The sequence below is a fragment of the Lethenteron reissneri genome, chromosome 72 (assembly GCF_015708825.2).
Source record: "Lethenteron reissneri isolate LAM-NWPU_2019-01 chromosome 72, ASM1570882v1, whole genome shotgun sequence".
NCBI classification, from domain to species: domain Eukaryota; kingdom Metazoa; phylum Chordata; class Hyperoartia; order Petromyzontiformes; family Petromyzontidae; genus Lethenteron; species Lethenteron reissneri.
Window position 1 is genome coordinate 1,567,676 of NC_083850.1, and position 13,750 is coordinate 1,581,425.

At 47.0% G+C, this 13,750-nt stretch overlaps 2 protein-coding genes across 7 annotated transcripts in view; one reads left to right on the forward strand and one right to left on the reverse strand.

Annotated features, from left to right (window-relative positions):
- TTC39A (tetratricopeptide repeat domain 39A) overlaps positions 1 to 5,908 on the reverse strand; it is a 44,042-nt gene extending 38,134 nt beyond the window's left edge. The window contains exons 1-2 of one of the 6 annotated variants that reach the window (XM_061580182.1): positions 5,489 to 5,908; positions 1,232 to 1,276 (exon numbers count right to left, since the gene is read on the reverse strand). In XM_061580182.1, coding sequence (XP_061436166.1) covers positions 1,232 to 1,254 — 23 coding nt within the window. In that variant the 5' untranslated portion in view covers positions 1,255 to 1,276; positions 5,489 to 5,908. Of the gene's footprint in view, positions 1 to 1,231; positions 1,277 to 5,391; positions 5,443 to 5,488 lie in introns of those variants that run through there. The other 5 variants (XM_061580180.1, XM_061580178.1, XM_061580177.1 and 2 more) reach the window with 5 other exon arrangements.
- Positions 1 to 13,750, forward strand: part of LOC133361317 (zinc finger protein 91-like) — a gene marked incomplete at its 3' end in the record, with an annotated part of 1,159,662 nt that overhangs the window by 204,994 nt on the left and 940,918 nt on the right. The window lies entirely within an intron of this gene.

Sequence of the window (13,750 nt, forward strand, 5' to 3'; positions counted from 1 at the left end):
GTAAGGCGGATGGGCTAATAAAATACGAATGTCTTATGGACGTTCGTAAGCGACGACGCAAACATTCGTATATACTCTTTGGTTATTTCGGTAAAGTCACGTAGTTAGAAATAAAATAAAATTAAACAAATCACGACGTTTCGATCGCAACACAACGTCGTTATTTTTTTTCATTTTATTTTTTTTCTAACTACGTGACTTTACCGAAAGAACCAAAGAGTATCTTCTTGGTTCTTTCGGTAAAGTCACGTAGAAGGCAAATAATACAATAATAAAAATAAAACATAATAAAATCAAAATCTAATTATCACTGAGAATTGTATTTTATTATGTTTTTATTATTATGTTATTATTTCCCTTCTACGTGACTTTACCGAAAGAACCAAGAAGATGAATCCCTACAGTCACGAAAGCTTAAATCGAAATTTAACCAAAGAGTATGTATTCCTGTAGTTGCGAAAGCTTCAAATAAACATTTGTACGTGGGGTGGTTGGAAATATTCGTCTCACGACAGTGTTGGAGGCTACACGGGGGAGCTTTGCTTCCGTCTAAATAGGCGTGACCTTTGAAGGTGAGGATGGGTGTTCCACAACGCGTACACATAGACACAGGTAAAGCTCCCCCAGGTAGCCACATACTCTCCACGCAGAGACCCACAGACTCACCAAGCAGAAACCCACAGACTCTTCACACACAGACCCATAGACTCACCATAAAGAAACCCATATACTCACCACACAATGACCCATAGATTAGCTGCGTCTCTGTGTGGTGAGTCTATGGGTGTCTCCGAGACTAATGGAGTTGCAGAGAGATGCGTGGGGAGACGCGGGGAGACGTGTGGAGACGTGCGGAGACTCTGGGAGACTCTGGGAGACTCGGGCAAATGCGAGGAGACTCAGGGAGACTCTGGGAGACTTGGGCAAATGCGAGGAAACTCAGGGAGACTCTGGGAGACTCTGGGAGACTCGGGCAAATGCGAGGAGACTTTGGGAGACTCTGGGAGACTCTGGGAGACTCTGGGAGACTCTGGGAGACTCTGGGAGACTCGGGCAAATGCGAGGAGACTCAGGGAGACTCTGGGAGACTCTGGGAGACTCGGGCAAATGCGAGGAGACTCTGGGAGACTCTGGGAGACTCTGGGAGACTCTGGGAGACTCGGGCAAATGCTGGGAGACTCTGGGAGACTCTGGGAGACTCTGGGAGACTGGGAGACTCTGGGAGACTCACCCGTTCACATCCTTCTCAGCCATCGTCTCTCCCCAGACTGGACTCCTGTGAGACACACAAAGAGAAACAAAAACACAGATCCCTCGTACATACTTCACTGACTATTGAGGCAAGCGCTATTAGCGAGCGCCTATGAAGGACGGCACGGCACATCAAAGGGTGGGTGGCCAGCACCACGCCCAGCCACCTTCGTCTCCCCAGTGGTGATATTTACTACACACCACACCAGGTACTCAGATATTCTCTTTCACTGGTTTTAGCTGTGAGTGGGATTCGAACTCGGGTGGCCAGGTTCGTAGTGCAGCGTGGTAAATGACGACACTACCGCTCCCCTAACAACAACAACCGCCATTCGCCACTAAGTGGTGGTGATGTTACGAGAGCGCTTGTGCCAGGTTAGGTGCACGAGGTCACGGGACAGACCCAGTAGGTGCCATGGGTTGCCCGATGCCCCCTACTTTGCCAGCTTGCTGTATTTTAGCTGCCCGGCACTCCGCTCATTGTTGTGAGCGTTGCTCTTCTGCCCTCCGTTGTTGCTGGAGGGCGACTGCCTCCAACTGCCCAGTAGCGTCCTTCACGAGCCTCCTCCACAGAGGCCGATCTTGACACCGCTGGTACCAGTCATTGGCAAGTGCACTCAGCTCCACATCCTCCTGTACTGCATCAGTCCATCTCTTCTCTAGCCCCCTCTATACAGCCAAACAGAAGCTGCTTGGGTATGTGGTGGGCAGGGACGTGCGGTCAGGGGAGGCAGGGGAGAGGCAGAGCCGCACCTGTCATACTCCAATGAAAATAGCTGTTACGAAAAGCAAAAAAAAAGAATAATCAAATGAAATAAATATTAAGATTTTTCCACTGATCTGTGTTATAATGTCATTTCTGTACGACTCCAATCATTTTTATAGTCAAAATCTCCAAATTTGCGGAGCTCCGCTGCAAATACAGGGAGAGTCGAGAGGTGAGGCAGCGGCGAGCTCAGCCTCCCCTCTGATTGCGCAACCCCTCAGTAACTGGATGGAGCACAGGCAATAAGCGCGTGCCTGTTACCATCTCAGTATGTGACCAATGTAATGTTTGTAGACCCCTTCATTTCATGTCCTCGCCTTCCATACTCCAGGTAACTTATTTCACGTATGTGTATAAAGCTATTTACGCTCGCTGGTCTCGTCATGAAACTGCAATGAAAAAGCACCAGGGGAGGCAGCTATCACATCTGCCTCACGGAGGGGGGCGTGTTAGACACGCCCCCCTCTGTGAGGACACGCCCCCCTCAGTGTGTGAATCTGACACTCGCCAGAGCTTCCCCAGCCATTGACCTCACCGCACGTCACTGGTGGTGGGTTGGCATTCCGGCTACATGACCCAGCCAACGCAGCCTTGCCTGCCGGAGGGGCTCACTGATGGGACTTTGTCCAGATTTGTCAAGGATTTGCGAGCTCTTCACACAATCCAGTCTGGTTAAACCCAGGATGGATCATAGGCAGGCCAGCCTGAATGTTTCGAACCGAAGATGTTCTTTTAGAACACACACTGTATACACACACACACACTGTATACGCTCACACCGTATACACACACACTCACACCGTATACACACATACACTCACACCGTATACACACACACGCACACCGTATACACACACACACTCACACCGTATACACACACACACGCACACCGTATACACACACACACGCACACCGTATACACACACACACTCACACCGTATACACACACACACTCACACCGTATACACACACACACGCACACCGTATACACACACACACGCACACCGTATACACACACACAAAGATCCCTCTGTGTCGCCTGTAACAGACTGTTGGGGCAAGTGGCATTAGTGAGCGGCACCTATGAAGGCCGGCACGGCACACGAGGGAGTGGGTGGCCAACACTACGCCCAGCCGTCTTTGTCTCCCCAGTGGCGATGTTTACACACCACACCGGGTACTTGAGGCTGAGACGACCTAGGGGAGGCCCATGAACGGTTTAGATAATCGTCACTGGTGTTGGCCTTGAGCGGGAATCGAACCCGGGTCGCCGGGTTTGTAGCGCAGTGTAGCGCTAACCGCTGCACCACCACACCTGTATACACACCTGTATACACACCTGTACAGACACACAAACTGTCTGCACACACACGCCTGTACAGACGACTACAGTACACGCACACACATAACAGCACACACCTGTACACACAAACACCCTCTGCACAGATACCCCTGTACATACACACAAACCATGTACAGACACACCTTTACACACACGCCTCTATAAACACACACACCTGTGCACACACGTCTGTATACACACCTGTACACACACATCTGTACACACACCTGTACACACACAACAACAACAACAACCGCCATTCGCCACTAAGTGGCGGTGACGTCACCACGACGCCTGTGCCAGGCCATGTGCACCTCGAAGCCGTACACACACACCTGTACATACAACAGTACACACACACATACATCTGTACACACAATCGTACACACACACACTTTGTACAGACACACCTGTACACACACGCTCACCTATACACACACATGTACACACACTTTGTACAGACACACCTGTACACACACACGCTCACCTATACACACACACCTGTACACACACACCTGTACACACACGCAGCCGTACCTGCCAGAGGAGCTCACTGATGGGAATGTGTCCAGATCTATCAAGGATTTGCGAGCTCCTCACACAAGCCAAGCCTGGTTAAGCCCAGGATGGAACGTAGGCAGGCCAGCTTGAATGTTTATAACCGGCAAAGATGTCCCTTTAGAACACATAAAAACAAAGATCTCCCATATAGCCTTAACAGACTGTAGGGACAAGTGCTGTTAGCGAACACCTATGAAGGCCGGAACGGTACACGAGGGGGTGGATGGCCAGCACCACGCCCGACCGCCTTTGTCTCCCCAGTGGCGATGTTTACACACCGCACCAGGTACTCATTTCAGGCTGAGTCGATCTAGGAGAGGCCCAGGACCGGTTTAGATAATCGTCACAGGTGTTGGCCGTGAGCGGGAATCGAACCCGGATCGCCAGGTTCATAGCGCAGCGTAGCGCTAACCACTACACTACCGCTCCCCCCTTAGAACACATATACACACCTGCACAGACATACTGTATACCCACACACACACACCTACACACACTGTATACACACACTCTATACAGACACACTTGTACACACCCACATCTGTACACACACCAACAGTGCACACGCCTGTACACACACATTAATCTGTCCACACTAACCTGTACACACAACAGCGCACACACTTACCTGTACACACACCTGTACACACAACAGCGTACACACTCATCTGTACACACAACAGTATACACACCTGTACACACAACAGTACACACACCACACACACCTGTGTACACACTCACCTGTACACACACTAACCTGTACACACAACAGTGCACACACACTCACCTGTACACACACACACCTGTATACAGAACAGTATACACACTCACCTGTACACACACCTGTACACACACCTCTACACACAACAGCGCACACACTCACCTGTACACACACCTGTACACACACTAACCTGTACACACACCTGTGTACACACTCACCTGTACACACACTCACCTGTACACACACCTATACACACACCTGTACACACAACAGTACACACACCTGCACACACAACAGTGCACACACCTGTGTACACACTAACATGTACACACACCTAGATACACACCTGTACACAGAACACACACACACCTGTACACACAACAACACACACCTTTACACACACTGTACACACAACAGTGCACACACACTCACCTGTACACAGAACACACACACCTGTGTACACACTAACATGTACACACAACACACACACACCTGTACACAGAACACCACACACACACACACCTGTACACAGAACACACACACCTATACACATACTAACATGGACACACACCTGTACACACACACTTGTACATATACGAAGGTTTAAAAAAAAAACAAAGCTCCCCCGTGCAGCCTGCAACAGACTGCCGGGGCAAGTGCTGTAGTTAGTAGCGAGTAGCAGCAGAGCTCTAAGCACCGCAACAGTCGCACACACACACAGAGTCGTCGGCAGTGACGTTTACTACTCACACAGGACACACGACATCGCACCAGGTAGGCCCAGGGACGGGCTCACACCTGCACACCTGTACACGTGTAACGCCACACAGGTAAAGCCGCAGCTCACCTCCCTCGCCCAGGTAGCTCGCGCGGGGCTGTTGGAGCAAGTGCCGCTCTGGGGGCCGCCGCCGCCGCCGCCTTTGTTTCTCCGACCGACACACAGGTGACCAGGTAAGTCTCGTTTAAGGCCGAGGGGACCTAGAGGAGGGCTCTCCCCGGAACTCACCTCTCGGACAGGGGGTCCCAGGTGGGAGACACGGGGGGGGAGACACGGAGGGAGACTCAGAGACAGATGGAGACACGGGGAGAGATTCAGAGGGAGACACGGGGGGAGACTCAGAGACGGGGGTAGACGCGGAGGGAGATTCAGAGACAGATGGAGACACGGGGGAGACTCAGGGGGAGACTCAGAGGGAGACACGGGGGGGCAGGGGGAGAACTCAGAGGGAGAGACAGAGGTGGCAACTCAGAGACAGAGGGAGACTCAGTGGGGGGGGGGGGGGTACTTAGTGGAGACTCACACCCCAACCAAAGTTTCACCTGGGGCGGGGTTGAGCGTGGCTGCGTGACGTCACAGGCTGGGTGGGGGTGCGTGACGGCACGAGAGGAGGGGTTGTGGATGATGACATAACGAGAGGAGTGTGTGTGGGGGTGACGTCACGATGTGGGGTTGTGTGAGGATGATGTCACGACCTGGGGATTGTGTGGCGGGATGACGTCACGCGTGAGGTTTTGTGTGTGGGGGAGATGACGTCATGGAGTGGGGTTGTAGGGGCGAAGACGTCACGAAGTGGGTCGTGTGCTGTCATTACCATAATTGTATTGTGTGCACATATTTCAATGTCAGAAAGAGAATCTTCGTGAGTACGTTCATTGAGACTGCAGGAGGCGATGGGGCCGTCCATAAATGACGTCACGCGATTTTGGACGATTTTTGACCCCCCCCCCCCCTTCGTCACACGGCGTCACAAACAGTCGGACCCCCTCAAATATGACGTCACAAAGCTCTGCCCCTCCCCCCAAAAAAAATATAAAACATGCTTCAAACGCTTTAAACTATTGTCATTGTAGTGCGTATTTAATGTGCCGCTGCACTCTGATGTTGTAGGAGCAAAAAAGTATATTTAATTGAGTAGCATGTGTTGTCTATATTCATTTAAAGTTGTGCATTTTGATGTGACGTCACATTTCTCAACCCCCATCGTCACAAATGTCTGACCCCCCCCCCCCCAGCTCACCGATAGAACTTTGCCCAGATCTTGCCCAGACTCGCACACAGGCTCATACACACAGAGACTCACAAAAGACGCACACTCATCCATTCACCTACTCACTCACTCACCCATTCTGTGTCTCTCTCTGTCTCTGTCCGTCTCTCTCGCTCTGTTCCTCGCTCTCTCTCTCTGTCTGTTGTCTCTCTCCGTCTATCTGTAGCACTCACCCACCCACTGACTCATCCACTCACTCACTGTGTCTCTCTGCCTCTCTCTCTCTATCTCTGTTTCCATCTCTATGTCTGTCTCTCACCCACTCACTGTCTATCACTCTCTCTGTCTCTGCCTCTCTCTGTCTATCTCTGTTTCCATCTCTGTCTCTCACCCACTCACTCACTGTGTCTCTCTGTCTCTCTCTGTCGGTGTCTCACCCTCATCTGTCCCACTCCCTCCCCTCGCTAAGCCGAAAACGACGAGAATGTCAATAGCTGCAAGTGCGTCCCCTTCAGCTTTCATACGTAGAGGGCCGTCCATAAATGACGTCACGCGATTTTGGACGATTTTTGACCCCCCCCCCCTTCGTCACACGACGTCACAAAAGTCAGACCCCCCCATCAAATGACGTCACAAAGCTCTGCCCTCCCCCCCCCAAAAAAAATTAAACATGCTTCAAATCGCTTTAAACTATTGTCATTGTAGTGCGTTTTTAATGTGCCGCTGCACTCTGATGTTGTAAGAGAAAATTTTTTTTTTAAGTATATTTAATTAAGTATATATTTTTTAAAGTTGCGCATTTTGATGTGACGTCACGTCTCAAACGTCCCCCTTTCGTCACACATCGTCACAAATGTCTGCCCCCCCCCCAGGTGCGTGACGTCATTTATGGATGGCCCCGCAGGAATCCGAGAAGCTATGAAGCTCTTTGTCAACCTGATGTCCAGTAGGGGCAACAACAACCCACAACCGACAACATACACAATAGCAGTGCACAATTGAGACAATGAGACTAATGCAGAAATATTTCACGAGCAGTCAATTATTTACTTGTTAATAATAAACGAATTCATTCTATAGGATAACACTATGGAACACAATTTTCGTCCCTGGGTAATAAGTGTTATCTTTGAATTGCTTATGCCTAAAAAGTATAGAAAATGGCTATTATTCCCCACAAACTTTGCTTTTGTGACCAGGACAGTGATATTTTAAAATGTACCTATTTTCAATAAGAAAACGGGCGAATTTGTGTTTTTTCGTTCACTTAAAGTCGGAAAAAAAAACATATGAATCGAAATTAACATGTATTTATACTAAAGTAATACAAAAATGACTACAAAAGATTTAGAAGTTAGTAGTTTTCGAGATTTACGATTATACTGTAAATCACTTCGCGAATCAGCCCCCAATCATGTTCTCGTTATTCTCAATCTATCCTGGTGGAAGCGCTCGCCTTGCTCCTCCGAGTACACTCCCATGCTCTCCTTGAATTTATCAAGATAAGCATCAAGGATATGGACTTTGAGGGACACCCTACAGCCCATTGTGCCGTAGTTCTTCACCAGAGTCTCAACCAGCTCCACAGTTTCGGCCTTGTGATTGCCCAGGAAGCCACGAACCACTGCGACAAAGCTGTTCCAAGCCGATGTCTCCTTATATGTGAGCTTCTTGGGGAATTCATTGCACTCCAGGATCTTCTTTATCTGTGGTCCGACGAAGACACCGGCTTTGACCTTTGCCTCAGACAGCTTAGGGAAGAAGTCTTGAAGGTACTTGAAGGCTATCGACTCCTTATCTACAGCTCTGACAAATTGTTTCATAAGGCCCAATTTGATGTGCAGTGGTGGCATCAGCACCTTCCGGGGGTCCACCAGTGGCTCCCACTTGACGTTGTTCTTCCCCACAGAGAACTCGGCCCGCTGTGGCCAGTCCCGCCTGCGGTAGTGCGCCTTGGTGTCCTGCTGTCCCAAAGGCAAAGATAGCAGGGAAACTTGGTAAAACCGCCTTGGAGACCCATCAGGAATGCCACCATTTTTAAATCCTTTATATTAAGTTCACTTGCTTGCTTGCGTGCTTGCTTACGACGGTGCAAATCTTTCGGTCGTTTTTTTAACCCACTTCCCGTGATCCAATCGAGCTGACATTTTGCACACAGACTCGTTGTGCGTGACAATTTATTTTCGTGAAAATTTTTTTCCAAAATTTTACACTGTTTAGGGAATTTTTTAAGTATATTTAATTACCAATTGCTTAATTGTGGCAGACAATCATCTGACCCATAAGTGGCAGCCATCTCAAGCCAGAGGACGAGAGGACTGTAGCCGCCCGTTTCATGATGACGCAAATGTTGACTAACCACATGGCATGAAATCCCTGCCCCCACGCTGTACAATGGAGACTATTTATAGAGCGGTTAAATTGAAGCCGCCAGGTTCTTGAAAGTGGTAAAACGGGTCAACGCTAGTGCCCTCGGGAATATACGGGGCATGTCAAGAGGTGATCTTTCATTTTTAAATCCTTTATATTAAATCCTTTATATTAACTTCATTTGCTTGCTTGCTTGCTTACTCAAGAAAAACATAAATGAATAATAAAATGAAACCGATGCCACGCATATAAAGGATTTATAGTGAAAAACTTTGTTTTTACGGGTTAATTTTTTTAAGTCTCCGATGACCTCCCAGCAATATTCATAATACTTCAAGCAAGGTCTTGATGCTGTTGTAATCCTCTTTGAGGTACACCGAATGAGCCAGGGAAAGAGACGGGTACTTGTTACCATTATGGAGCAGCACGGCTTAGAGGCTCCTGGATGAGTTGTCAATTAAGAGGCGCCACTCATTCTGGTTACAGGCGATTCCGATTGCCTCGAACAGACTGGTCACATTGTGGCAGAAGCAAAGCCCATCTTGACGGGTGAAGAAGCAACAAAAAGGTTGGTGACGCTTCCTCTGATCTGTGACTTGCACACTTGCATCCAACAAATGTCACTGCTTGAGCCTAGATTGGACTTGGTGAGACCGAGATTTCTGATCAAGTCGTTGAGGTCTTTTTGGTTGGGGTATTATGGGTTTCTCTCCTCAGCTCCACCTCTGAAATTGTCATCTGGATCTACGTCGTCTTCCTCGCTCTCTGACTTGCTGCTCTCTTCTAAAGACAGCTGCTCTCTCTCTGGAGGAGTGGGTATGGGGAGCTCATGGCAGTGTGGCACCGGGGCGATGGATGAAGGAAGGTTAAAATACCTGAGAGCATGTGCATTCTTGCCAGTCCAACGTTTGAAAGGGCCCACCATGCAGAAGTAGCGGTTACTTGAGTGGTCAGTGGGTTCCTGCCAAATTCTTGGGATAGCAAACTTTATGGCTCTCTTTTCCCCTCTGTACCATCCTACAAAGATACATTTATTTCACCGATGACTAATGTGGAAGAGATTCTCGCAACATTTTTCATATATAATGTATTTTTTCAATAACATTGAAATTTGTTAAACATTTAAAAATTAAAAACTATTACAAATACTTTTTTAAACAAATTTTATAACATACATTTCTGAGCAACAATTGTCCATCTTACCTTCCAGAGTTTGTTTGCATTGCTCGCAGGTGAAATGAGGTCCCCAGGGTTTGTCTTGATCCCCGACAGGCATGCCGAAATATGCCTTGTAGGCCTCAGACATCTTAGCAGATGCTTCCACAGAGTACTTTTTCGCTCTTATCTTGATAAATTAGCCACAGACATGGCAAAATGCGTCTGCCGGATGCTTGCAGCCTCTTGATGTCATCTCAGAAAAATGCAGAAATGTATCCACTTAGGCAGCTGGAACTAAACTGAACCGATGGGCTTAAGGCTCCTGTATTTATACCACTATTTATATTACTGGAAAGTTCTAGAATGTTCTAAAAGTTACTCCAAGTTTACTCAGAACTGAATCTATCTGGAATTTTTACTTAAAACTTTTGTGACTGCAGGAATTTATATTATTTGGTTCTTTCGGTAAAGTCACGTAGATAGAAAAATAATAACTGGCAGTCTATAATGTAGACATTTTCTTTGGTTCTTTCGGTAATATACAAAAATAAAATAAAAAACGAAAACCATGACGTTAGGGTGAGGGGGGCGCACCACTTATGTTGCGATCGAAACGTCGTGGCTTTTGTTATTTTTGTTTTATTTTATTACCGAAAGAACCAAAGAATAAGTCTACATGATAGACTGCCAGTTATTATAATTTTTCTATCGATGTGACTTTACCGAAAGAACTAAAGAATATGACTATCTGGAATTCTCATTGAAAATAGGTAAATTTCTAAATATCACTGTCCTGGTCACAAAAGCAAAGTTTGTGGGGAATAATAGCCATTTTCTGTACTTTTGAGGCATCAGCAATTAGAAAATAACACTTACTACCCAGGGACAAATGTTATTTTTTGTTACACAGAGTAAATTGTGTGTGTGTGTATATATACAGTGTGTGTTCTAAAGGAACATCTTCGCCGGTTTGAAACATTCAGGCTGGCCTGCCCTAACATCCATCTTGGGTTTAAACTAATTATTGTAAATGTTATGGATTTCCTCTCCAACACACCGGTGTGCTGTACTAGTAATGAATTGCCACTTTTTGTTTACGTGACAAACGTTACTAATTGGCTGAGTCGGGTGGTAGCGGGTTTAATGACACACCATTTTAATTTACGCGATCTAACCCAACCAAAAAAACGGTATTATGGATGATATTGGTCGCGAAAGCCTAAATGTTAAACTTAAACTAATTATATTTTTTTCAAGATTTAGCCAAGGCAGCAAATGTCCCAAAAACAGTCCCAGACCACAGCAAGACAACACCATATACAACAACAGCAGTTCCTCAATACGGGACTCATTAACTTACGAACATTCAACTTACGAACTTTCAGAGATACGAACAAACTCTGGTCCGTAATGTCCAGTTGCAGCTGTTCGGACCGAGAGTCGTAAGTTCAACTGCCTCGGGAAATAGATGGCGGTGTTGGCATCTACATCTGTAGAACATGAAGAACCAGTGGCACCTACTTCTGCAGAACATGAAGAACCAGTGGCACCTACTTCTGCAGAACATGAAGAACCAGTGGCATCTACATCTTCAGAACATGAAGAACCAGTGGCATCTACATCTGCAGAACATGAAGAACCAGTGGCATCTACATCTGCAGAACATGAAGAACCAGTGGCACCTACTTCTGCAGAAAGTGAAGAAGCAGTGGCATATACGTCTGCAGAACGTGAATAACTAGTGGAATCTACATCTGCAGAATGTGAAGAACCAGTGGCGTCTACATATACAGGAGATTATTTAACGATTAAAGCCATTCCCCGTGTTTAGTGTACATGCCATGCAACACGTTTGGAATCGACAGGAGTAAAGTTGGAGTCCCTGAATTGTGTAGTGTGTATAGTAGTGTAGTCGTATTTAGTAGTGTAGTGTGTATCGTAGTGTAGTTAGGATAGTAGTGTAGTAATAGTATATAGTAGTGTAGTAATATATAGTAGTGTAGTAGTATATAATGTAGTATAGTAGTGTATCATGTATAGTAGTACTGTACATGCCGTACAACACGTTTGAAATCGACGGGAGTAAAGTAGGGACTTACGAACACAGACCATAGGAACCTAACTCGTGCGTAAGTAGAGGCAGGACGATGGGCACGTTAACATTGAACGATCGATACTTAGATGGGCAGGAAAGGATCCAAGTTACAAGTCACATTTGCAAAACGTGGCTGCGGTATCCAGCACTTGATCTTCTGCTTCCAGGATATTTGTTGTTGAAGGAAGACTTCACGACGCTGTTCCAGGGGGGGTAACAAGCTTGTTGCAAAACGTTAGTTGGTGCTGCAATGGCAAAGACTTTGTCGCCCCTTACAATTCCTGTTCTTGGGATAGTTAAAAGGCAGTTTAACACCGAATAGGAGTCCTTCGCGACCAATATAATCCATAAGAGATGTTTTGCTGGGTTAGATCGCTTGAATGTAAATGTCATTAAACCCGCCACCACCCGACACGACTTGTCACGTAAACAAAACGTGATGCCAATTCGTTACTAGTACAGCACTAACCGGTTGTGTGTTGGAGAGTAAACCCACTTCTACATTTACAATTTGAGTACAGTGACGTTTCGCCTGTAATTACAACAACCAGAATCCTCAGACCCATAGAGAACTATAGAGACCCATAGAGATACAGAGGTACCTATGTAGATACACAAGAGACCTATAGAGATACACAGCAACCCATACCTGTCAACCCATACTGTTTATTCATATTTTTGTACAGGGAAATTTAGTTTTCAGGTCATATGGCGTACAGACGTTTCAATACGGGCCAAAAAAGTATATTTGTTTGTGTTTCTCCCTTGTGATGGGTCTTTGTAAGATGAACGTTGAGATTTATAAGGGCACAGGGTGAGCAATACGTTCTGAATTGGTCTGTAATAAGGTAGGCACTGATAATTAAGAGGTTAACAGGAACGGAAACCCAGAGATTCGTAGGGACACACAGACACAGAGATACACAGAGACCTAAATAGATACACAGACACATAGAAACCCACAGGGATACAGGGAGATACCCAAAGACTCATAGAGATACACAGAGACTCAAGAGACACACAGAGACGCATAGAGATAGTGGGGGTATAACAAAACGCTGGTAACCCCATCCTAGACAGAGTGGCTGTTGCCTGAACATGATCTGTTGAGTCTTCGGATGATTTCGGATCAGGCCGTGTACAGCGTTACACCTCCACCACACTGCTCAAGTGTGCCTGTGGTCAAGGACAGCAAGCTCACATCGGTCAAAACATCTCACCAACATCTCCCTCGGAGCAGGACAGGAACTGGGTTGCACTGTGGCCAATAAACTTGACGCAGAGGGCCAAGCCACAGGCTACAAAGCCCACGTGCGCAGTGTTATGGAGCATGCCTCTTCTTTGTGCTGGACAGAACGCCCAACCAACTCACCTCAACCATCTCCACAACATCCAGAGGAAGGCGCCAAAAAAATTTGGTGTCGACGCATCCACCGCCAGCACGCAACTCACCATCCCCAGCCTGCATCACCGTCGTCAAGTCGCTGCTGTCACAGTC